A 24,143-nucleotide genomic window follows, 5' to 3' on the forward strand; every position below is an offset into this window, starting at 1 on the left:
ATTATATATATTGATTTTAATATTATATTATTAAATTACACAACTTTTTGAATGGCCATATAATAAGCAAAGAATATTATATATAACCTATTATATTTCAAAGTCCAGTTCCACTAGTATCACCCAACACATGTTTTTTGTAAAGTATTGTTAACTCTTCAAGAAATATAAAATAAAAAATTGTGTTTGGTCCAAGTCGTAGGTAGTATGGAGTTAAACCTTTGAAGAGTGCATGAAGTCCTTCCTTTTGTATGATTTTTGTTCCTGCATCAAGCAATCCTGTATACTCTGGCACACCATCAATTGTTTTCATATTCTGCAATCTGCAAAGAAAATATATTTTATTCTGTTACAAATGTTAGACAATAAAATTATAATTTCAACATTTTAAGGGCTATGCCGCTATGGTCGAAATTGCTACAATGGCTGCACCGTTTTCACCATATAGGCTACTTTCAAGACTTTCTTTTATACATCTTGATTACACAACTTTTAACACTATATCACTTCGGAATATGTATTATATGTCTTTCTCGTGTTAAACTTTCTTTTAATGAGCATAATCAACCAAAGAAGAACGAAGCAATTCAGTGTGTCCCAAAATGATTGATCAGAATCCGATTTTTATATGGTTTACTTTGAAAAGTGCAGTATATAAGCCGTAGGAAAGCAGTTTGTCTTACTAGACCACTAATGTCTTCTGTAACTCTTTTCATGGGACTTAATTCATGGAGGGCGCGGATTTTCAGCTGCCCTGAAAAACATTGCCTAGTTGCCAGTGCCGGGATGGGCGAGTGAGGTCGCCTGCCCAACAAAAAATTATCCAGCCCATCCTAAAAGAACACCTTTTAATACATTCAAATTTAATTAATTTTGTGCAAAATACTAACAGTAGCCTACTGTTTATTATTTTTCCAAACCATGCATTTATTAATGAAACAACAAATTCATACTTCTGCTTTGATAGTGCATACAATGGCAGTATAGCTTGAAATAGAAATTATCACTCAAGCGTCTTCGAAATTACCTTTCCTCCTACGTTTGTATTAAAATCCAGCTGGGCCTACTTTGCTTTAAAACCAGCTTTTTATAAAATTATATACTTGTCGTGATTGATAAGTTATAACAGAAATATGGATGTAACATTATTATTTTATTATTGCTTTGTTGTAAGCATGGATTTTGTATTTCAATGATCAACACAATTGAAGAGAGAAGTAAACAATGAAAGTGAAGTTCCCTTTATAAACGACTAGGCTACCTGAATTTTTTAAAGAACACGGCTCCCTTGATTAAAGCGGTAAAAGATCCTGAACATAAAATTAATTTACTATACTGAAGTCTGAATACCAGCTGTAATACAGAAAACCTACTATAACAGTATACTGTCATAAAACCTTCAAAGTTAGAAAATAGACCCTTTCATCCAAGACTTAAAGGCCTTCATTGAGCATCAAGGTTTCAGTTTAGAAAGTTGACCCCAACTGGTTTTCGCATTCTTCCCACTTTTTATGACTTTATGCACAGCTTTTCAGCCTACTGAAATAAAGCAAAACAGTCCTTCTATGACCCGGCTTATCTTAAATCCATAGTGAAACTTGTGGCGGACAAGGTCGCAGTTGAGGTTTTCCCGGGGTTCTCCCGTTTTCCCCACAATTAGGCATTTACATCATTCCGTCACCATTTCTCCATTTCGTAACATTCTCCGAACGCCGGCTGGCGACGCATGAAGGGTGCTGGCCTAGGGACGAGTGGGGTTGCCTGCTCGAAACCTGGGCACACAGAGAACCTTAGTGTGGTCAGCCGGTGTGGGTTTGAGAGTGCGTCACCAGAGGGTCAGCGCAATAGATCTTAACAGGTCGCAGTGCTGGGCCTTAGTGCCCCCCTCCGTTAAATTCAATTCAATTCGGTCACTGTGGTGTGGGTCGCCTCATGCGCAGAGTGACTTCGCTTATGATTGGCTATTGAAAGACCCGCGCGATGATTCAGATTTATCGAGTATGAAAATATGTCGATTAGTATCAGTAACGGAAATAAATATGGCACGAAAGTAGCATAGTTTGAAAATAATGCTCAGGAGTAATTGTTTTATAATACGTTCGTTTCAATCAAAATCGTGATTGTTGTTCGTGATATGTTTATAAATTTGAAGTTTCAGTTCTCATTACGTTTCATAATAATATGACAGCAGTTTTCTCATATTACCCGTTGTGCAAGAACAATGTGATAAAACTAAAACAGTTGTAAGTGAAAGTGATAGTTGAGTTGTACGAGATATTTCTATTTCAGTAAACAATGGTCCGCGACAACGTTCCTAAAACTGTATCCTAGAACTCGTTATGGCAAAGATTTCAGAAGTTTTCAATCTGAATGGCATAAATTATGTCCTTGGCTGGAGTGCAGTATTGAGTGTTCGTACCGAGGTAAGAAACTTATTAAGTGTTTAATGCTGTCATAAAATTAGATAATAAATAGATACATTTTTACAATATCGTTACCAAATGCGGATAGCAAGGACTCCTCAACAAAGATACTACAGGATAGCGAGGGAGAGAGAAATTTGAGGGTAGTGACATTCTTAGACAATAATTTTGTGACATACCAAAAGTCGAAACTAACCTAACCTAATTTGTCACTGATTCGACCCATAAAAACTCGACCCTTTTCTGTGATCAGTAAGGAAACTCACGGAAATGACATATGAAGAGGTGGATTCCAAACTGGCCTAAGTCCAAATGACAAATTATGAGAAAAATGAGAAAAACTGATAAAATAAATTTGACGTCCTTAGATCCATTTGAAAAAAAAACATCCAGACACTAAGTCAAGACTTTAGGAGTCTGTTATATAAACTACAGTTATTGGCTTGAAAAGGATAAATTAAAGCGTGAATAAAGCAATTTAAAATCTTAAAGAAATGACTTAGGACACTTTGGAATTCACCACTTTGTATAATTATGTTCTGCCTCTCCCTGCAGATTTCCACTTCGACGAAATGATTCGCCTGCCCACATCTCTCCGCTGGCTACCACTTTCACAGTAAATTTCCACCCTTATTTCCGTGCGAGATTAGTGTCGGCCGGCACTCAATTGAGACTCGGAATCCAAGAGGAGCCCAATATTTAATCACTTTCAAAATTTATTTCTCATGCAAAATAATTAGTAGAAGCTTGTTGCCATGGTTATATGAAAAGATGTAATGGAGATGTACTTACGAAACAAAAAATAATTAGTCAGATGCATTTTGTATCAACAGCAAACATTTTTTTTCAGTTTCCCAAAAGTTTGATGTAATGAACTTGGACCCCTCTTGGATTCCGAGTCTCAATTTTTCTTCTGTTTACGGTACATATGACCCGACTAAAAGCCAAGTACGTAAATAAATTTGTACCTTAACGCAATTGTAAAGGAAAAATAATACATTATATATATATACTACTAGGTTATTTAGCGTCGATGAGATTGGTGATAGCGAGATGGTATTTGGCGAGATAGGGCAAGGATTCGCCATAGATTGCCTGGCCTGTGGAGTAACGGTTAGCACGTCTGGCCGCGAAAACAGGTGGCCCGGGTTCGATTCCCGGTCGGGGCAAGTTACCTGGTTGAGGTTTTTTCCGGGGTTTTCCCTCAACCCAATATGAGCAAATGCTGGGTAACTTTCGGTGCTGGACCCTTGACTCATTTCACCGGCATTATCACCTTCATCTCGTTCAGACGCTAAATAACCTAAGCTGTTGATAAAGCGTCGTAAAATAACCTACTGAAAATAGATTGCCTGGCATTCACCTTAGGGTTGGGGAAAGCCTCGGAAAAAACCCAACCAGGGAATCAGCCTAAATGGGGATCGAGCCCGCACCCGAGCGCAACTTCAGACCGGCAGGCAAGCGCCTTAACCGACTGAGCCATGTTGATGGATATATATATATATATATATATATATATATATATATATATATATATATATATAATAGGCTAATCATTGTTAATATATTAAATACGTATATAAGTGCATGGACATTTTCAAAACGAGAATAGTTGCCTCATTACAACATTAAAGGCCCATTCACAATGAAAATTAAACATAACCGTAACATAAACACAGAAATTTGCGCCCAGGCTACCAAATGGGATCATTCACAATGATTCACATAAGCATTGACATAAACATTACCGTAAACCGTTAACATGAAAGTTTGCAAACTCCTAACTTTCATGCTTATGCTTACGTGATTTGCAAACAACACAATCGTGGAGCGCTGAAGTATACGATAGGATATGAGGAAATGACGTCGTTGTTATGTTTCCATGGTTACCAAGTATGTTTGCGGTTATGTTTATGTTCCCATCGTGAATGATGGTATGACTTCTTGATTTTACCGTAAAGTCTATGTTCTTAAGTTAACGCTTACGTTATGTTTAATTTTCATTGTGAATGAGCCTTAACACTTAACAAAATAATTTTACCACAGCCCCTCCAACCAAATGTCTCGCCCCACCTCTGCCCCCCAGATATAAAATCCTGACGCCGTCCCTGATGATGATGATGATGATGATGATGATGATGATGATGATGATGATGATGATGATGATGACTACCTGTACTATCGAAATCCCAGAGCCAGGGCATTATACAATATGTGCTATATACACCACAGAAGATGAGACGCATGGATTAAATCGCGTGAAAAGCATCATATTGGGTTAAAGCAAAAGTTGGTAGCTTTTTTCCGCTGTGATAAAAGTTTTTTTTTTCTTGAGATGAATAGAAGACAGAATTTAAGCCTAATATATTCTCCTACATTATCTATGACTCTCCCAACCCTGATCCAAGTTTGTGAAGCATCTTCGTTATCAAAGAAGTTCCCTAGAAGGTTTTTGGATAGAGGACGGGGAAGATGGAAATTTGAGGGTGCAAGATCGGGAGAATATGGGGAAACGTCACCTCCCAACCAAGTTTTTGAATAACGTCTTTCGTCATGTTAGCGGAGTGTGGGAGTATATTATCGTGTTGCAGCAGCATTTGATACAGTCTTCCCGGTCATTTTTCTTCAACTGCGGCCGCAAGGCGTCTGAGTTGTTGGCAATAAATATGTCTGAAGTTATGGTTACAGTCCGAGGAATCAATTCGTAGTACACGATTCCTTATCCCACCAGACGCATAACATAATCTTTTCTGGATAGATACTAACTTTTGTACGGGGTGTTGTGTTGTGTTGTGTTGAAACGACAGAACTAGTTTCTCGCAGTGCTTTCTCCGATGGCATTCTCCTCGTATACGACACAAATGTTTCGAGCCGAATCCTCTGCCTTTGTTCTTCTATTAAAATCAAACAGAAAATATGTCGGAAGTATTCTTTTTTTTTTTTTCACTTGACATTGCAGCTTCTTTAGCCCATATATAACATTTTCTTCAAATCCGTAAAATCCAACATTCTAAAATAACAAATGACAAACGATGAACAATCTTCTAAGAACGCAGTGTTGTGATGACAAGAACGCTACGAACTTCCTCATCAACCTAATACGTAGTTTTTAAGCGTACGGCTATCCTATGCGCTGACTGTTGTTAGAAAATGACACTATCGAAGTCTCAAAGAGCTGTTCGTATCCTCAATTTCGCAGTTTATGACGGCAGGAAGAGAAAGACGAGTTCATATTTCAGCAGATGGTGCACCTCAACGAGAAACTTCCCCAACGTTGGGTAGGCCATTGCAGTGTCGAAGACTAACCTTGATGATGTGGTCTCCGCACTCACCTGACCTAACCCCCTATGACAACGGTTCTTAAAAGTTAGAGAACCCCTTTCGTATGATTTTTATTTTGCCGAAAACCTTAACACATAAACTTTAAATTGTTGTTAGTACAAGATAAGAACATCGTTTTATGTAGACCTTATATAAGCTATTTATTTTTCACACTACAAATTAATACAAACTCAAGTTCAGTTTACAATTTCTTTGCAAAAAATTAGCTTTGTAATAACACAAAGCTATATCACAACATTTTAATGATACCGCACTTAAGATTCATTTATTGCTGCTATTGCATGGTATTTTTATTATAATATTTTCATAATTAAATAACAAATCAAAATTTTAGTTTGAACCTCTGACTACTAGCTCCCAGACTTCAGGGATCTGGGGACCATAGTTCAATAATTACTGCTCTTTTCCCCTGTAGGGATCTGTAAAGGACAATGTTTACGTTCCTTCTATGGCCGATAACCTGCAGGAGCTTATATGGTATGGCATCCCAGCTGCTGTGCAGACGATAGATGGTGACACGCTGCGCAGTGTGTGGGAGGAATTGCCTAGATGTATGCCGTGTAACCGGACGAGGTCCACATATCGAAATGTATTTGGTATCAAACAAAATTTGGAAACATTACCTATCTATTGGCACTCATTGCATTGTTGTAGCGGTCATAATATATAAAGTATTGTGAAATCGGAGCAATCATTTTGGGACACAGTGTAGCCTATGTAAAATGCAACGATACCGGTATTCATAAGCCGTCTTTGATTTTCAGTGGTTTTAGATACACAGGTAATATACCCCGCAGTAACTGAGTGGTCAGATCTTCAGCCTGTCACGCAGCCGGCCCAGGTTCGAGTCCCAGTCAGGTCGGTGACATTTGTGGCGGACGAGGTCGCAGTTGGAGTTTTCTTCGGGGTTTTCCCGTTTCCCCATATTAGGCATCTACAGCATTCTGTCAACATCTTTCCATTCCGTCATTATTTCATAGCATTCTCCTAACGCGGCTGGTGACGCACGGAGGGGGCTGGCATAGGGACGAGGGGGGGGTTTCTCTGTTCGAAACTTGGATATGCAGCGAACCTTAGTGTAGTCGGCCGGTGTGAGTTTGGAAATGCGCTTAGCTTGAGGGTTAACACAATATACCTTAAAAGGTCGCAGTGCTGCATTATAATGCTCCCTTCCCGAAATTCCATTCCAGCAGGCAATATGCAAAATAATCACAGATCTCATACCATGTTGAAAATATTGGCTATCGTCAGGTTATAAGTTGGCAATATATGAAGAGTCCACTGCAAGAATAATGGATGTCATTTGGAATACATTTTGCAGGAGACGCGATTGAAAGTTTGAAATGCTTAGCGCTCAAAGCTTAACTGTGATTTTCCGATCATTACTGGACAATGACTATCAGTGTTAATGCCATGTAACTCTCTATGTACATTCTATGTGTCTTAAGCTATGCTTTGACAGTCTTGGTTCATTTTCGACAAGAAAGTGACATCCATCATTCTTGCAGTGGACTCTTCATATAAAAGAACCACATCACAGTGCATTTCGCATAATTCGACCCTCACAAGTACTAAGATTGTAACTCACTTTCTTACATTTTTCAGGAGATGAAAATGAAGTTTTAAAATGATCGTATAAATTAGTGTATACAGATATGTAGAGTAACAATAAGATTCTACATACAATTGGGGAGGTTTAGAGTTACAATGATAGTACTGGAAGAAAAATAAACAATTTAAGACCATATTAACTAGGATAACTCAAAACCATAAAAAATTGAGTTACAATGTTAGTCATTGATTAAAGTTCACGTTAACACTTTGTTTGTTAAAAACATAAAATTACTTAGTCACACGTTAAAAAGTGTATACCTTCGACAGACGGCCCGTTTCGACGTGATGTTACGTCTTCATCAGTGTCTCTTGAACTACTCAAGTAGTTCATCACGTCGAAACGGGCCGTCTGTCGAAGGTATATACCCTTTTTAAAATTTTAACACTTTGTAACGTGTGACTAAGTAATTTTATGTTTTTAACAATATTAGTACTTGTGAGGGTCGAATTATACGGATTACAGCCTATCTAAGAACAGGTATCGCCATTTAGCTTGTATAATTTGTAAGTTGTTATAAGATACTGAAGCCTTTGAAACATACTTACCGCGTTTTGACCGCATCAATTGGCAGCGACGCTACGGAAACCACCAGTCCGGAAATCATACTGCTAACGGAATGACTTGCGAGGTTGTCATTCATGTACCCTGGTATAACATGAGAAGAAGCTATAAAGAGGATATCAAAATACAGAGAATTGATATGACAATTAGCCCTGGCCTATTGTGTTACAGTAAGAACGCGAAATCCGTCAAAACCCGAAGTTTCTAGGAAATTCTAGTTCTGACAAAGTTCTTTAGGAAATTCTAGTTTTCACTTACGTAATTCAGTTACATCTAGAAATAAGTATGGCTCTTTAGGAAATTCTAGTTTTGCCTAATATAATTAAGTCAGATTTAGAAATAACTTATTGTTATTAGTAAAAACCCGTTGTAACGATTTCAGAACGCGAAATCCGTCAAAACTTTAGTTACACCTAGAAACAACTTATTATTAAAAATAAAAAGACTTTAGGAAATTGATATTTGCACATGAACATCATTATTACTATTATCATTGTTATTGAAAGAAAAAAATAGTTTTATTATACAAATAATTACGTTATAGGATGCTTAAACATTACTATTTTTTATATTAGGCCTACTACTGCGTTTCCATATGGTGAAGAATCGGTAGAACGGAAAAATAATTCACAATTTCTATTTTTGTTGTTGAATTACAAATAATTACAGTGTACTCTCCTAAGTTCGACAGAACAGAATTGAAAGTTCTGACCAATAAGGGTACTGGGTGTGGCAGGTGAAATGAATACAAATTCTTATTGGTTATCCATCAACGAAGACAGTACTGTACTTGCATTTCCTGCCCGCCCCCGAGACTTGTGTATGCGCTTCTAGTACCACAGTGGGTTTCGACAGTTCCGTCTCACAAACGGCACAATTCTCAAATAGAAAAAGAAGAGTTCATTAATTTAAAATCAGTGATCAATATGGATGTCCTGATCAATAAAATATTCTATTTTCCTTTAACAAAAGTATCACTACAAGACACAGGATCAATTTCCATTCAAATGGCAAACCCATTTCTTAGTGCCCGTATAGGGGCGTGTCTAATTCTCCTATGTAAGCAGTCGAACTTAAGAGCTTTCACTGAATGTTACAGAACTCAATATTATTTGTTGCGGCAAGGCATGCTATTGTGACATTTAGAGTTGCAGAGAATTTTCTTTTTCACACACAAGCACCACTTCGAAACACTTCTTCTTTTTGCAAGTACAACGGACGAAGTCTTATTCGCTTCCGATGGTTTCTTTCTTTCTGCAGTCCTCGGAGAATTTTCTGCATTTGGCGCTGTTCTCGTGTCAAGAAAATTTGAGGACATAATATTATGTATATCAAATTCGGATCTGAAAGAAAGTGTTATATACCGGGTGTTAATGAAATTAACTATACCCTCAGATTTTAAAGTTAGTGAACCTACCTGCAATGTAGTTTATTGAAAATTTCATCCTTTGTTCCAATTCTATACAAGTCGTCGTCATTTGTCTTAAACACGACTCCTATGATGTTTCGCAAGTTGGCCTTTCACCTGTCGACATCCGGAATGCATATTATGATGTTACCTCCTAAGCCTGTACCAATTTGGAGGATGCATTGCATAGGAAATCAGCTTCATTCTTTTTGTCTGTTCCTTTAAATTTTCTTGGGGTTCCTTTCTGGCTAGGGAGATGTTTTACGAGGTACTAGCTAACATCATCTCTTCTTCTTCTTCTTCTTCTTCTTCTTCTTCTTCCTCTTGTACTTCTTTTTCTAACTGCTTTACATTAATCTGTCCAATTATTGTTTCAAGTCTGCCGTAACTCGATTCAATATTTCTACATGACCCTCTCAGAATATCGGTTATTGAACTTGTATGCGGCAATGTGCGTCCTGAATTTGCTTCAGATACAACGATCTACGTTGGCGATCATCGCTATAAAGAAACCGTGCGCATTCATTTTAACTGTTAGCAACTCTAGGCGACAATCTCCAGCGATGTGCACCCGGCGATGATCGCCGCAAACAAACCGCAGCTTAAGAAATTCACATATAAGAAATAATTGAAAGTGGAATTTCATGTAGCTGGCCATATGTATAAATTAGTAGGCCTTGTAGAAAATAAGACTATCTACTGATTATTGCCAACTAAAATTCTCCTTGTTGACATAATCTTGAAACAATGGATTATACCTCAGTCATTATACTACAGAAGAAAAGATTGAATTTATTGAAAGGTAAGGAACCTATCTGTATGTTGTCACTTGTATGGAAGGCTCTCCGATCCAGCCTACCCTAATGACAAAAAATGAAATACATAACTGAAATTAATAGTAACACCGTAACACCATGGTATAATTATTTTGAATCGCCTAACCTAAAATTGATAACATGCTGTAAAAAAGGATCATGTATAATAAGTTGGCAATAATCAGTAGATAGTCTTCTTTTCTACAAGGCCTACTAATTTTTTAAACATGGCCAGCTACATGAAATTTCACATTCAACTTTTTATACATGGATTTCTTATGGCAATGTTAATTTCCTATGTATTATAGTTTGAAATGTCATGAAATTAAGTACCTTTATCTACTAGGAACTCCTTTATCTCCAAGTATGTAACGAAGGATGTTATAGACACAACTATGGCACGCGCCATGTTTGGCACCACTCCTCTGAACAATGATTTGATTCCTTCTTCAGCCACCATACGATACAAGGCATCACCTACGTGCTTATAGTTCCGCCTTTCTGACGACGGAAGACGACCATCTGCAGCCATACGAATTAATGCTACCTGAAGTAACATAACAGACACCGGTAATAGTCATTATATCCATAAATCCATTAACTTAGTAGAAACATTTTCCTTATTTCTTGTAATAACGATTTATATACCACTGCGGTGTAGAGAAGGGAGGGTATTATCTCTGAATCAACACATTGCGGGCCTCGCTGTATGTGGGACTGATATAAAGCAAGGTCACCGCATGGACATCAAAGGACAATCACAAGACAACGGAAACTATCCAGACCCATACACGGAAGGTAAATTTCTTCCACTGCCTACGTCGGGTGTCGAACCTCGGACCGCTTGGATGACAACGCGTACGTTACCTCAGAGCCACCGAGAAACATTTTTCAATGCTAAAAAAGAAAATGTAAAAATTATATTCAGATCACTTAACACTATAATCGAATTTCCTATAGTAGCAGCAGCAGTTTTTTTGCACAAGTTGTTCAGCTTCAAAAATTATTCAGGGTCAAAATTCAACTTGAGCGAGAAATGGACAACAAATTTTGTTTGGAGTCCCCTATCAAACACAGAATTATTTCACGTGCGGTAAGTCTGCGCCATACACCTATAGCTTCACCTATCTCCCGGAGGAAGGCATGTTAAAAATTTATATCGCCCTTCAAAGGTTTTTCTCAGAATTCTTTTTTCCCTCTTCGTGTTATCGACACTCTCCAGCATTCCTCTTACATTAATATCCCTGTCTCGAAAAATAGAGAATCACTTGTGTTTACGTGACGCCGAATCGATCGTCCTCTATGGTGGGTTTTCCTTATGGTTTATAGACGATGATTGGTAGGCGACAGTGTTGGTGGATTCTCGATTAGGCCTACTCATAGATCTGCATAAGAGACACTGGAGTCCCACAGGATCTTGCTTACCTGAGAGGGACATGACGACTCATAGATCGGTCAGGTATTGGCAGACCACCATCAGAGGTATGGTATACGGATTTGATAACTGGAGATTAATGCGTTAGTGTGACGGATGGTGTAACCGGCTTATCATGCAGCGCAATCTGTGCAAACACATTCCATCACCAGTGCACAAAACGCCTACTCGGGCTGAAGGTCTTAGACCGCTTAGGGATGCTCTGCGTCCCGTCCGATAAGTTCCGTCTCTATCTAGCTGTACCACTACATATGTATACCCAGGCTGTTGTAACTTTGCATTTGACAACTGTTATTATTTTGCGTTGGTAATCCTTCCTATGAAAAAGTTTAACTTTGTGCGCGCTCACGTCGACAGGTGGTGCCTTTGTCTCCGCTTGTGGAATGTTTGATCGTTATCACTTCAGTTGATGTTTCGCTGTTGCATAGTAAACATGGCTGCACCTCTCTCCTTTAGCACAAGAACAGCGTACAATGATCCTTTTCTGTCGTCTGAAGGTGTACCAGGAGCCGAACTTCATCGAAGTCCGCACAATATGGGGACAATGATTTACCACGGCGAAATGTATACGAATGGACTGACAAGTTCAAAAATGATCGAGCAAGCGTGAAGGGTGAGGAAAGAACAGGACGGCCATCCACATTCACTAATGACGCCAACATTGAGCAAGTCCGTACCATGATTCAAACGAACCGAAGATTGACTATCGATGAAGTGGCAAACCACATACAAATTAGTCATGGTTTTGCATATGACATTATTTATAACAGGATTGGCTTTCATAAAGTCTGTACAAGGTGGTCACAAAACAGCTCACTGAAGAGCACAATCATAATAGTCCTTGAAGATAAAACGTGGATCCATCACTTTGAACCTGAAAGCAAACGCCAGAGCATGGAATAAAAACATCCAAAATCTTCATTCAAAAAGAAATTTAAGAGTCAACCTTCCGCAGAAAAAGAGATGTTCACACTTTTCTGAGACTAACAAGGGCCAATACTGCAACATTACTTGGGGAAGGACTCAACAATGAACAGAGCACGTTACAATGAGATGCTGAGCAACGAGCTGAAGCCTGCAATTCGAACCAAACGCCGAAGCCTGTCGGAAGGAGTTCTTTTGTTGTATGACAATGCGTGCCCACATACTGTCATCCACACTGCTCAAACTATTGAGAAACTGGATTTCGAGGTGTTGGATCAGCCTACATACAGTCCCGATCTCGCCCCGTCAGCTTTATATCTTTTTGGTCCACTTAAAGATGACTTAATGGACCGTCGATTCACTACAGATCACGAAGTGAAGGTGCATACGTGACTTGCTGCTCAGACGAAAAACTTTTTTCTGAGAGCATCAGGAAGCTTGTGCAACGATGGATCAAGTGGATTGAGAAACAAGGGGACTACGTTAAAAAATGAGTTAATTGTAAGTTTTTATTTGAATAATAAATTATAGAAAGAAAGTGCGGATATTTATTGACTTACCTTCGTATATTACAGAGTAAATATTTAAAATACCTTATTATTATTATTATTATTATTATTATTATTATTATTATTATTATTATTTAGGCTACTATATTTATTATTGTTTCACTAATACTGCTTAAGTATCTTTTATTATTTACTTTTAATTTTATTATTTACTATTACTACTCACTTTCATATTATTGTTGTGGGGTCTAGATCAAGGGTTCTCAACCTATTGAGCAGTGCTCACATGTAATCTAATATGTTTAATAGGCCTATACCAATACATAAATAAAATAAGTAAACATAAATACATTTTTAAAATACTCACCAGGGTGATGAGATCCTTGAACTTGAATGTTACACAGCATTTCAGTGATGTCCAAGGAGAAGTCGCTTGTAGTTACACGTAATGAATCCTGAAGATGTGAGTTAGTTAATCGTGATCATGATTTGTTCTTGAGGTATTTCATAGGCGAGAAAGTTTTTTTTCCGCATCGGTAGATTGAAAAAAAAACCTCAGGAGTATTCGTGCTCGCGAGCATTTTATTCGCATGACAAGAGCAACAAAGGTCATTAAAAGAGCACCATGATGCTCGCGAGCACCAGGTTGAGAACGCCTGGTGTAATTATTACTGTAATATGTAGGCCTGTTGTATTCAATTACAGTCTAGCTGTTGTTATTATTATTATTATTATTATTATTATTATTATTATTATTATTATTATTGTTGTTATTGTTGTTGTTGTAGAGAGCATGTTTTATGAATGATCTACACGGTCACAATAAAAGACTAACAGTTTCAGAGCTGTAGAAAACTTCTCACAAAATAAAACAACATAAGTAATACTGATAAAAATGCTTAGAAATTGTAGAAAGGAAATTAAAAACTTGAATTCCATTTGAAATATGAGATTTCATATTCGGTTTCTCATTTTGGCCACAGTATTAATCGAATATACTGCATTTAAATCTATTTTAACCGCTCCATATCTATGAAACATGAAGTAATTATTTACATAAATGAATGGGTTATTTATGAAAGGGCCTAAGTCGCTAATTTTGTGAAAATGAGTTTGTAATGTAATAACTGCTCTTTGGGTGTAGATACATCGATTTAGATGGAATTTCCATAATGTGTGCTATTGATATCATTATGAATTTTGTCCTGCATGATTATGCCGTAAGAAGTTGAACAACTTCAATTAATTAATCAGTATGCAAGACATTTACGAGAAAATACATTAAATTTATTACCCATAGATTGTGTGACAAAATGTTCGCAATTATACTTACGTCAAATGGATTTCCAACCAATGCACCAGCAATTCCTGTTACAACACCAATTCCCATCTTGGTAAATATGCCAGGTGGAGTCCCATTTCTGGAAATGAATACAGATACTATTTTAATCAATTGGAGTTATCAGTAAATGATAATACTTGTGGCTTGAAAAATTGGCAGGAGGAACTACTTCACCATGTTCATGCTCTGAACACTTTTCGATTGCGTTACACAAGCTTTGCTGTAAAATATTCTTAATATCTGGCAAATTTTTAAGTGCACTTTCTGCCTAAATCCTCTTTGATGTTTCGAATGAATTCGCTTATTTTGTACAGTAGAACCCCTCTTATCCGGCACCAAAGGGACCAGGCTAGTTGCGGATACGAGATTTTGCCGGATAATTGAATAAATACCGTATATAAAAAAGTTCGTATTTCATGATGCCAAATGTTAAAACTGCAGCCATGTGAAGCTTATCTAATTTCTCTATCACTTGCTCATAACTCAATAAACATAAAAACTGTGTGAATTTTCATTATTACAACACATCACACGACGCAAATAATACACTAATTTTAAGTTCGAATATTCACTGAAAATTAAAGTTCGTGGAACTTCCTAATGTGACAACACTAATGGCTCGAACATAAGTAATTAAACATAAAATCTGTGTGGATTTTCTTTATTGAAACACTTCACTCAGCACAAATAATATACTAATTTTATGTTCGAATGTTCACTGAAAATGAAAGTTCGTGCGAACTTCCTAATGTGGCAAAACTGACGGCCCAGACTGTGACAATGTGACACATTTAAACATTTGTTTTGTTCCCGCCAAAAGTTGTTTTGGTATTGCCGGTTATTTGGGTGCTGGATACGAGGGATTTACTGTACTCAGTACTTTTGCAAAACTTCATGTTTGAGATTACATTAATTTCATATTGATTCAGTGAAATCTACTGCAAATGACTAACACGAAATAACTAAATTCTGAGGAAATAAGCTATGTAAACTGTGAAACAAAGAACAAAATTTTCGCAAATTATTTTCTTACTGTAACAAGATTCTGACTACACTGAAGAATGAGTAATGATGACAACAATTTCTATATAAAAGGAATTTGACTATAGTAATTAATTTTTATTTAGAAGTAAAAAATTAAATCATGTTGAATATTTTACATAGACCTATGCTGGAAGTATTCTTTCACAGTTAGCTTAGATATACCGGTAGTATACAGTGTACTATTGAAAATGTACATGATTTTTCTTAAAGTATTTTAAATTTAATGACAAAATCTTACTTTGAAAATGCATCAAGGAGAGAGGTAAATACTCCAGTCCTCACAGAAGTGTAGGAGATTTGTCGCATCAGAGATGCGGAGAGTCCATCGTAAAAGGTCAGTATGCCTTCGTTGAGAAAGACATGTCTTGCAAGGTGAAAAACTGTTTGGTGCTCCTTTACTTTCTTTCCATAACCACTAAGCTGCATTCTAGTTTTCAGAAAGTCTAGAGGATGACAAATGCTTGCTGATCCTATACTACATGAAATATAAAATAAATTAGATTTCCTTTATAGTTCACTAAATTTACGTTTTATTACACTTTTCATTACTATTGATACTGTTGAAGGAAATTAAGTTAAATTTATTAGTATTACTATTAAGTCATCGGCGTGGCTCAATCGGTTAAGGCGTCTGCCTGCCGGTCTGAAGTTGCGCTCGGGCGCGGATTCGATCCCCGCTTGGGCTGATCACCTGGTTGGGTTTTTTCCGAGGTATTCCCCAACCGTAAGGTGAACGCCAGATAATATATGGCAAATCCTCGGCCTTATCTCGCCAAATACCATTTTGCTATCACCAAACTCATCGACCTAGTAGTTGATACAGCGTCGGTTAATAAACAACTTAAAAATATATTACTATTATTATTGTTATTTATTTATTGACAATACTAACAATTTCAATTTACCAATAATATTTCATTAACATTAACAAATCATACGTTAAATGTGAGCGAAGTCCACGCTAAATTTAGCAAAATTCTTCCACATAATACGTTTTTCATATCCTTTGCTACTATGTCTGTTACCACAACGTGCAACTCAAGTAAGTCAGTGCCATAAAAATAGCATTCGTGTATTAGATGTGTTAATAGTAAACTGATGTAATTGTAAAAGCAAACAGGCACCTATAATGAACACCGATCAAAATACCCCTCATTTTTCGTGAAAAACAACAACTGAATAGACTACAGTGGACTTTATGTTGTCAGCAAACAGCTAGATACATTAAGAAGATTGATTGATTGGTAAAAGCAAAAGTATGTGTTGAATTTTGAGTGATACATAAGACAGTATTTTACAGTATCAGATACTTTTCTCTATCCTGCTGTTTAAAAGATCGAGTGGACTAAATGCTTAAGGGCCGTATTCGTAGACATTTTTACCGCGGGCTTCCGGTGGATGATCAGCGTTTTTCGTATTCATAAACCAGTGTTAGCGATAGGATATGATTTGAATTCTGTACTAATAACCAGTAGATAGCCGGGGCTAGCTTAGTACGCTCGTAGCGCGTGCTGCGAAATGTCTATGAATAGCACCCTAAATGTTTAAAGCAGGTTAAATTGCATTCAGTCAAAGAAATGAAAAAATTAATTCAGTTCACATAATCGTGCCATATAGACTATTGTATATAGTTATATCAACCCTGGGCACAATGGGGAAGTGGAACGAACTCTGAAAACCCCTCCCATGTCCTTTTCGCTTACACTGCCTTATAAGCAAACAGACAATAGGCAGTGTGCATCAGTGATGGATTTCAGGCGAACAGCGAGAGTGAAAGTTCGTAAAAACTATAATGCAATCCGTCACTGAGCAGTGCTTAACTGCTGGTCGACTCGTCTCAGCCGGGAAAGGTGGAGTGAGGAGTTAAGGGAAAATCTGTTTGACAATTGAGCTAATAGCATCCAGGCCTGAGCTATCATTTTATAGGCCTATAATGCATTCTGTTTTTCTGAAGATGAATACTTAGGCACTCTCTATGTGAGATGTCCTTATTGGTCGAGTGGTTACGATGCTTGTCATTATTAGATCTGGGTCTGAGAATTTCTATTCGATAGAAGAACCATAGTATTTCTTTCTGAAGAAAAATAAAGACTGAAGCATTATGTCTCAGATTAAAGATACCTATGTAAAATCTCTGTTTTTGAATGAGAGAACTGCATGAAAAATGTATCAAACATATATGTACGTCAACACTGGACTCTGATACTCATAATTGAGGCGTGTACAAATGGCACAACCCACAAAATTTGCTTATTGAGTTTATTACTTTTAAGAGCTCCCGTCCACACCTGTGGAGTAACGGTCAGCGCGTCTGGCCGCGGGTTCGAATCCCGGTCGGGGCAAATTACCAGGTTGAGGTTTTTTCCGGGGTTTTCCCTCAACCCAATACGAGCAAATGCTGGGTAATTTTCGGTGCTGGACCCCGGACTCATTTCACCGACATTATCACCTTCATTTCATTCAGACGCTAAATAACCTAGATGTTGATATAGCGTCGTAAAATAACCCAATAAAAAAAGAGCTCCTCATATTGTTCTCTTCAAAGTGTAAATCGGCCTAATCATTATTTCCAGTTTTTCCATGAGATTTCAGTACAATTTTCGTTTCTGTATCGCATTTCGCGCACTGTTACAAAGAGGTGAAAATATAATCTTGTAGGTCGGGCCATTTGTGCGCTGAGCGCTTCAATTCCTACATATAAATTCACTCTATCATGAGGACTCCATATTAGAAATATTCTTCACACTGCCAGTGTGGAAAAAAAAGTCTCTTTCTCTTCAAATGATTGTTGTCTGCTCGAAATTTTGCATCGATCTCGTACATACTGTAAGTGCGACTTACTCGTTACTTTTTTCTTTGCAAATTTCAATGGTTTGTGCTGTCTGAACAATTTTGTGCATACGGAAGGCCAAAAGTCACGATTGGGAATATGTTAGGCCTACACTGTAAGTATATTGCATTATAAATAAAAAAATATGAAAATCAATTCAAAACTTTATTAAACTCGACAAGATGTAGTATTTAACGACAATTTGAGTATAACTTACAAAAAGCATAAAACTACGAGTTCGTTTGATGTGCCATAAATCCGTAAGTAATTTATGCAAGTATTAGTCTGGAAAATCTCTTTGTTTGATTTTTTATTTAAAGCAAGTTTTGAATATATTACAGTTTTACATTGACATAGATTACGAATGTTACACGTGTTTCATGTGTTACCGTACGTAGGAAAGAACTTACTATACGCATAGTATCGATAATGTGCTGGATATTTCCCTTTCCTTACTGGTATGTCCTTACTATTAAGCGACCAATTCTTGCACATTAGAATGTAAATTTATATTATATTGAAAACGGATATCAAATATTATCCTGAAATGGGATGAATCTATATTTTTCGGATGCGAGATTTAGCCACTCAAATGTGGTGGATTTTATGTAGGCTTACTATTCAGAAGGAAGAAACTGTCGTCGGTGGCCAGAGGAATTTTCAGAGGTTTTGAAAGGTTTCTGCAGATTAATTTTTTTGTCTTGTACTTCCGTTTGCAACGTCAACGCTAGAAACAATGCCAGTAAATAAACCTCAACAGCATTATCTCTCGGTATATCTTGAGCGCTTGGTGACGTCGGAGGACGTTAGAATTAAAGCAAATGGGCACACGTATAAGGAAAACTGCAAACATTGATCACAGATCTCAACTGTTGTAGCTTATGTATTGTACTCGTACTACAGTGTAGAAATCAGTGTGACGTATGCACAGTATGTACCGACCACTTCCAATCTAGTGGTCATTATCGCTCAAGATATAGCCTTCCGCACGATGTGTAGGCCTACTCCATTTTGTGTGTGATCTATGGTTTTGCGCTTCTGTTAAATTATCCGATGTGATTAGCAGGGCGGAGATTTTGATGACATGTCACCTTTTATTCTTCACATCCTTTGCAACGCCCGTAAACATATAAATCCCGAATACTAGCCGCTTGTTATAAAAATGTAGAGTTTTTACGTTATTTTTTTTGGAAAATTTTCGCTGTTTTAAGTTTTTTTTTAATTTTATGGGAATGTTTTGGTCACCTTTAAAATTTTAAGGTGATTTTTTAGTTGAGCTAAAAACTTCAATGGCGAACTAAAATTTCCCAATATAGGAAAACTCGCAAAATACTACTGACACTTCCCTATTCAAATGAGAAATCTGAAAAGATTTTCTCGATAGTAGCACAGTCTAATATATACAGTCACGAAGCTCAATACGTAGTATGCATCCATAGATAGTTGCTAACCACTAGGATCGCTACTATCGCCTCATCACAGACAAAGCGAAATAGTACCTGCACAGTCTATTGTTCCAAGTACCCTCACAACTCAAGCTTCGTGACTGTATATACTAGACTGTGATAGTAGCTTAATGATGTCAAAAAGAAAAGAGAAATACGAGTAGAATAGGAGATCAAGCTCAGCTCTCGGCTGAGTTGTTGTTGTACGCTCTGCCTGCTAAACAAAAGAATTGAACTGCAACTCCTTTGAAGTCACGAACGTCCATTTTAGTCTCCGCCATTAGGATACACTATGCTAGATATGGAGGAGATTTAGTGAGTGATACATTTATCCTTTTAATTTATTGTAGTTAAACATTTAATTATAGTCTAATTAATTATTAATTGTAGCTCATACCGTATGTTTTGGGAAAATTTGTATTCGTATGGGAAATTTTATACTATTATATGGGAATACCATAGTAAGTTATACAGTCTGGAGAGCTATTAAATTTAAAGTAGGATTTTGACTACTTATGTATGGGTATGTTTATTTTTAGGTATCTTTTTTTTTAACATTTTAGGACATTTTTAGTTTTTTTTTTTAGATAATAAAAATCCTCGCCTTGGTGATTAGTTATACGACTCAGCTAATTATTAATTTTATTAGATAACGTGACGTGATTTATTATTTCTTTGTTGTGCTTGATGTATAGTTAATGCATATAATAAATACACAAATAAATGTAAACTAAGTTATCAGAGAACACGGAGTTCACTCCGTAGTCGACTAGTAGATAATATAGGATGACGCAGAATAAATAAATAAACTATATAAAATAATAATATGGAATTTAAAAACAACCAAAGCCTGTTAAGACCTATTGAAACAAGTGTACTACTACTACTACTACTACTACTACTACTACTACTACTACTACTACTACTACTACTATTACTATTACCGGACTACTACTGCTGCTCCTACTATTGCTATTACTCTTACGACTACTACTACTACTACTACTAGATTACTACTGCTGCTGCTACTACTGCTACTACTCTTACGACTACTACTACTACTACTAGATTACTATTACACTACTGCTGCTGCTACTACTGCTACTACTACTACTGCTGCTGCTACTACTGCTACTACTCTTACGACTACTACTACTACTGCTGCTGCTACTACTGCTACTTCTACTACTAGACTACTACTGCTGCTGCTACTACTGCTATTACTCTTACGACTACTAATACTACTAGATTACTATTACTACTACTGCTACTACTCTTACGACGACCGACAACTAATACTACTACTATTAAACTACTACTGCTGCTGCTACTACTGCTACTACTCTTACAACTACTACTACTACTACTACTACTACTACTACTACTACTACTACTAGACTACGACTGCTGCTGCTACTACTGCTACTACTAGACTACTACTGCTGCTGCTACTACTGCTATTACTCTTACGACTACTACTACTAGATTACTATTACTGCTACTGCTACTACTCTTACGACGACCGACGACTATTACTACTACTGCTGCTGCTACTACTGCTACTACTACTACTATTAGACTACTACTGCTGCTGCTACTACTGCTACTACTCTTACGACGACGAGTACTACTACTACTATTACTACTACTAGACTACTACTGCTGCTGCTACTACTGCTACTACTCTTACGACTACTACTACTACTACTAAACTACTACTGCTGCTGCTACTACTGCTACTACTACTACTACTACTTTTAGACTACTACTGTTGCTGCTACTACTGCTACTACTCTTACGACTACTACTACTACTACTAGACTACTACTGCTGCTGCTACTACTGCTACTACTCTTACGACTACTACTACTAGACTACTACTGCTGCTGCTACTACTGCTACTACTCTTACGACTACTACTACTACTAGATTACTACTGCTGCTGCTACTACTCTTACGACTACTACTACTACTAGACTACTACTGCTGCTGCTACTACTGCTACTACTCTTACGACTACTACTACTACTAGACTACTACTGCTGCTGCTACTACTCTTACGACTACTACTACTACTACTACTACTAGACTACTACTGCTGCTGCTACTACTGCTACTACTCTTACGACTACTACTACTACTACTAGACTACTACTGCTGCTGCTACTACTGCTACTACTCTTACGACTACTACTACTACTACTAGACTACTACTGCTGCTGCTACTACTGCTACTACTCTTACGACTACTACTGCTACTGCTACTACTACTACTAGACTACTACTGCTGCTGCTACTACTGCTACTAGTACTACTATTAGGCTACTACTGCTGCTGCTGCTACTACTACTGCTACTACTCTTACGACTACTACTGCTGCTGCTACTACTGCTACTACTACTAGACTACTACTGCTGCTGCTACTACTGCTACTACTACTACTACTACTATTAGGCTACTATTGCTGCTGGTACTACCGCTACTACTACTACTACTACTAGACTACTACTGCTGCTGCTACTACCGCTACTATTACGACTACTACTACTACTACTACTACTACTACTAGACTACTACTGCTACTACTACTGCTACTACTATTACTACTACTAGACTACTGCTACTGCTACTACTACTACTATTCGACTACTATTGCTGCTGCTGCTACTACTCTTACGACTACTACTACTACTACTACTAGACTACTACTGCTACTACTACTACTACTAGACTACTACTGCTGCTGCTACTACTACTGCTACTACTCTTACGACTACTACTACTACTACTACTACTACTACTACTAGACTACTACTGCTGCTACTACTGCTACTACTACTACTACTACTAGACTACTACTGCTGCTGCTACTACTGCTACTACTACTGCTGCTGCTGCTACTACTACTGCTACTACTAGACTACTACTACTACTACTACTACTACTACTACTACTACTAATAATAATAATAATATTTTAGTTTGTCTCTTTTAGAGGAAGACACACCTTCATTTTTGATGTTGAAAATCGAATCCAGGATAACTAGCATTGAACGAAGGCGAATTATTTATTTATTATAGTATATATTACAGGATGAAGCATTGCGACTAATAAAAGATCCTAAAATATTAATTGAAATTTCACTAACACATTTTCTTAGTTTCAATTTCGAAGTATTTCAGTTATATGTTGCAATGCTTCATGTAAAAATCATTATGTTACATTATACCTTTTGAGACAGCATATACTTGAAAGTCAAGAAAACTTTATTAAAGCATTAATTATAAATTTATGTGTAAGATATAGCTAATTGCGTTGTTAATGCGATAAAAACTCACCCTGCAAGACCACCATTAATAAATTTTACATATACAGGCACTACTTTACGTTCACTTGCCATAATGGTTCATTGATATTATCTAATTTTTTACGTGTGGAAAATAATTGTTCTTAAGGAATATGATAACGCATTTCACAAACATCTTCTAGATATAAGCCAGAACGTGGCTTTGTCGACAGATGTATTTAGCAAGATGGCGGATAACATCATCTATTGTTGAATATTCGGTAAGTAAAAAAAAAAAAAGTCTTAATTCAGCAGTTGTTATTTAAACATTTATGTCTCTAAATTGTGAAACCGATATAATGAAAAAGATACTGTACGTACTCTTGATTTAGTTTTTTACATGAACATTTAAGAACAAATTATTGACTATTATCATAAAAAAATATGATTTCGTATCTATTCAAATGTCTAATTTTTGTTTTGTCCTACTGGAGGCCTAATAATGCTTATGATATACAGGGCTAAATGGTGCGTAAATTATCTATCCTGAATGAATAGATAGATAATTTATTGATTGCAGCGGTAAAAGTGTACAAATAATAGAGATTGAGCAAATTGATTAAATCTTTAAAAATCCTAAAGTTCCTCTCAACTGGTTGTGTGAAACTTGCGTTTCAATAATTAAGGATCTTTGAAGATTTTTCACCAACATTTGTATTTCAACCAACCTAACAATAATTGAATTATTAATTATTCTCTTTTTTAAGACTTTATAATCCCAGTAAAAATTATTTAGTACAAATCCATATTATTTAATTCTATGTTATTTGTTTAAAAATGTTTTCTATAATTCAGGATCCCTGTGGTCACCGATATTTTTCGGCTGATGTCATTGTGATTAAACAAATAAATATATAAATAAATAAACTTTTATTGTAAATGATTTCCTACGTTTTCGTATCATTTATCTTAATGTTTTTTTTTTTTCCTTTCAAATTGTCACACAATTGTTTTTAATGATTCTTTATGAAATGATTAGTAGGCCGATCTATTCGAACCCTTATTTAGGGTGGCTTTTTTTTTGTTAAGTTGGATAAAGTTGGACACTAGAGTAATTTGCTTTTTCACATTAGTTTGAGTCACTGTCTGCTGGATCGCGTGCTA

The 24,143-nt window shown here is 36.7% G+C and overlaps 2 protein-coding genes across 5 annotated transcripts in view; one reads left to right on the forward strand and one right to left on the reverse strand.

The window, feature by feature from the left end:
- The window catches only part of LOC138709663 (glyceraldehyde-3-phosphate dehydrogenase-like), a 141,447-nt gene that overhangs the window by 46,141 nt on the left and 71,163 nt on the right, over window positions 1–24,143 (forward strand). The window lies entirely within an intron of this gene.
- LOC138708663 (mitochondrial 2-oxoglutarate/malate carrier protein-like) lies at window positions 21–23,217 on the reverse strand. Of its 2 annotated transcripts, none has more exons than XM_069838749.1 (6): window positions 23,032–23,217; window positions 15,657–15,888; window positions 14,366–14,453; window positions 10,498–10,711; window positions 7,926–8,025; window positions 21–323 (listed from the first exon to the last, which is right to left on the reverse strand). In XM_069838749.1, the coding sequence occupies exons 1-6, from the start codon at window positions 23,045–23,047 to the stop codon at window positions 98–100; spliced, it is 876 nt and encodes a 291-aa protein (XP_069694850.1). In that variant the 5' UTR covers window positions 23,048–23,217; the 3' UTR covers window positions 21–97. The 2 variants fall into 2 exon arrangements, with proteins under 2 accessions (XP_069694850.1, XP_069694849.1); XM_069838748.1 differs by having other exon boundaries at window positions 15,657–15,893.

Source organism: Periplaneta americana, chromosome 11, assembly GCF_040183065.1.
Source record: "Periplaneta americana isolate PAMFEO1 chromosome 11, P.americana_PAMFEO1_priV1, whole genome shotgun sequence".
Taxonomy (NCBI): Eukaryota; Metazoa; Arthropoda; class Insecta; order Blattodea; family Blattidae; genus Periplaneta; species Periplaneta americana.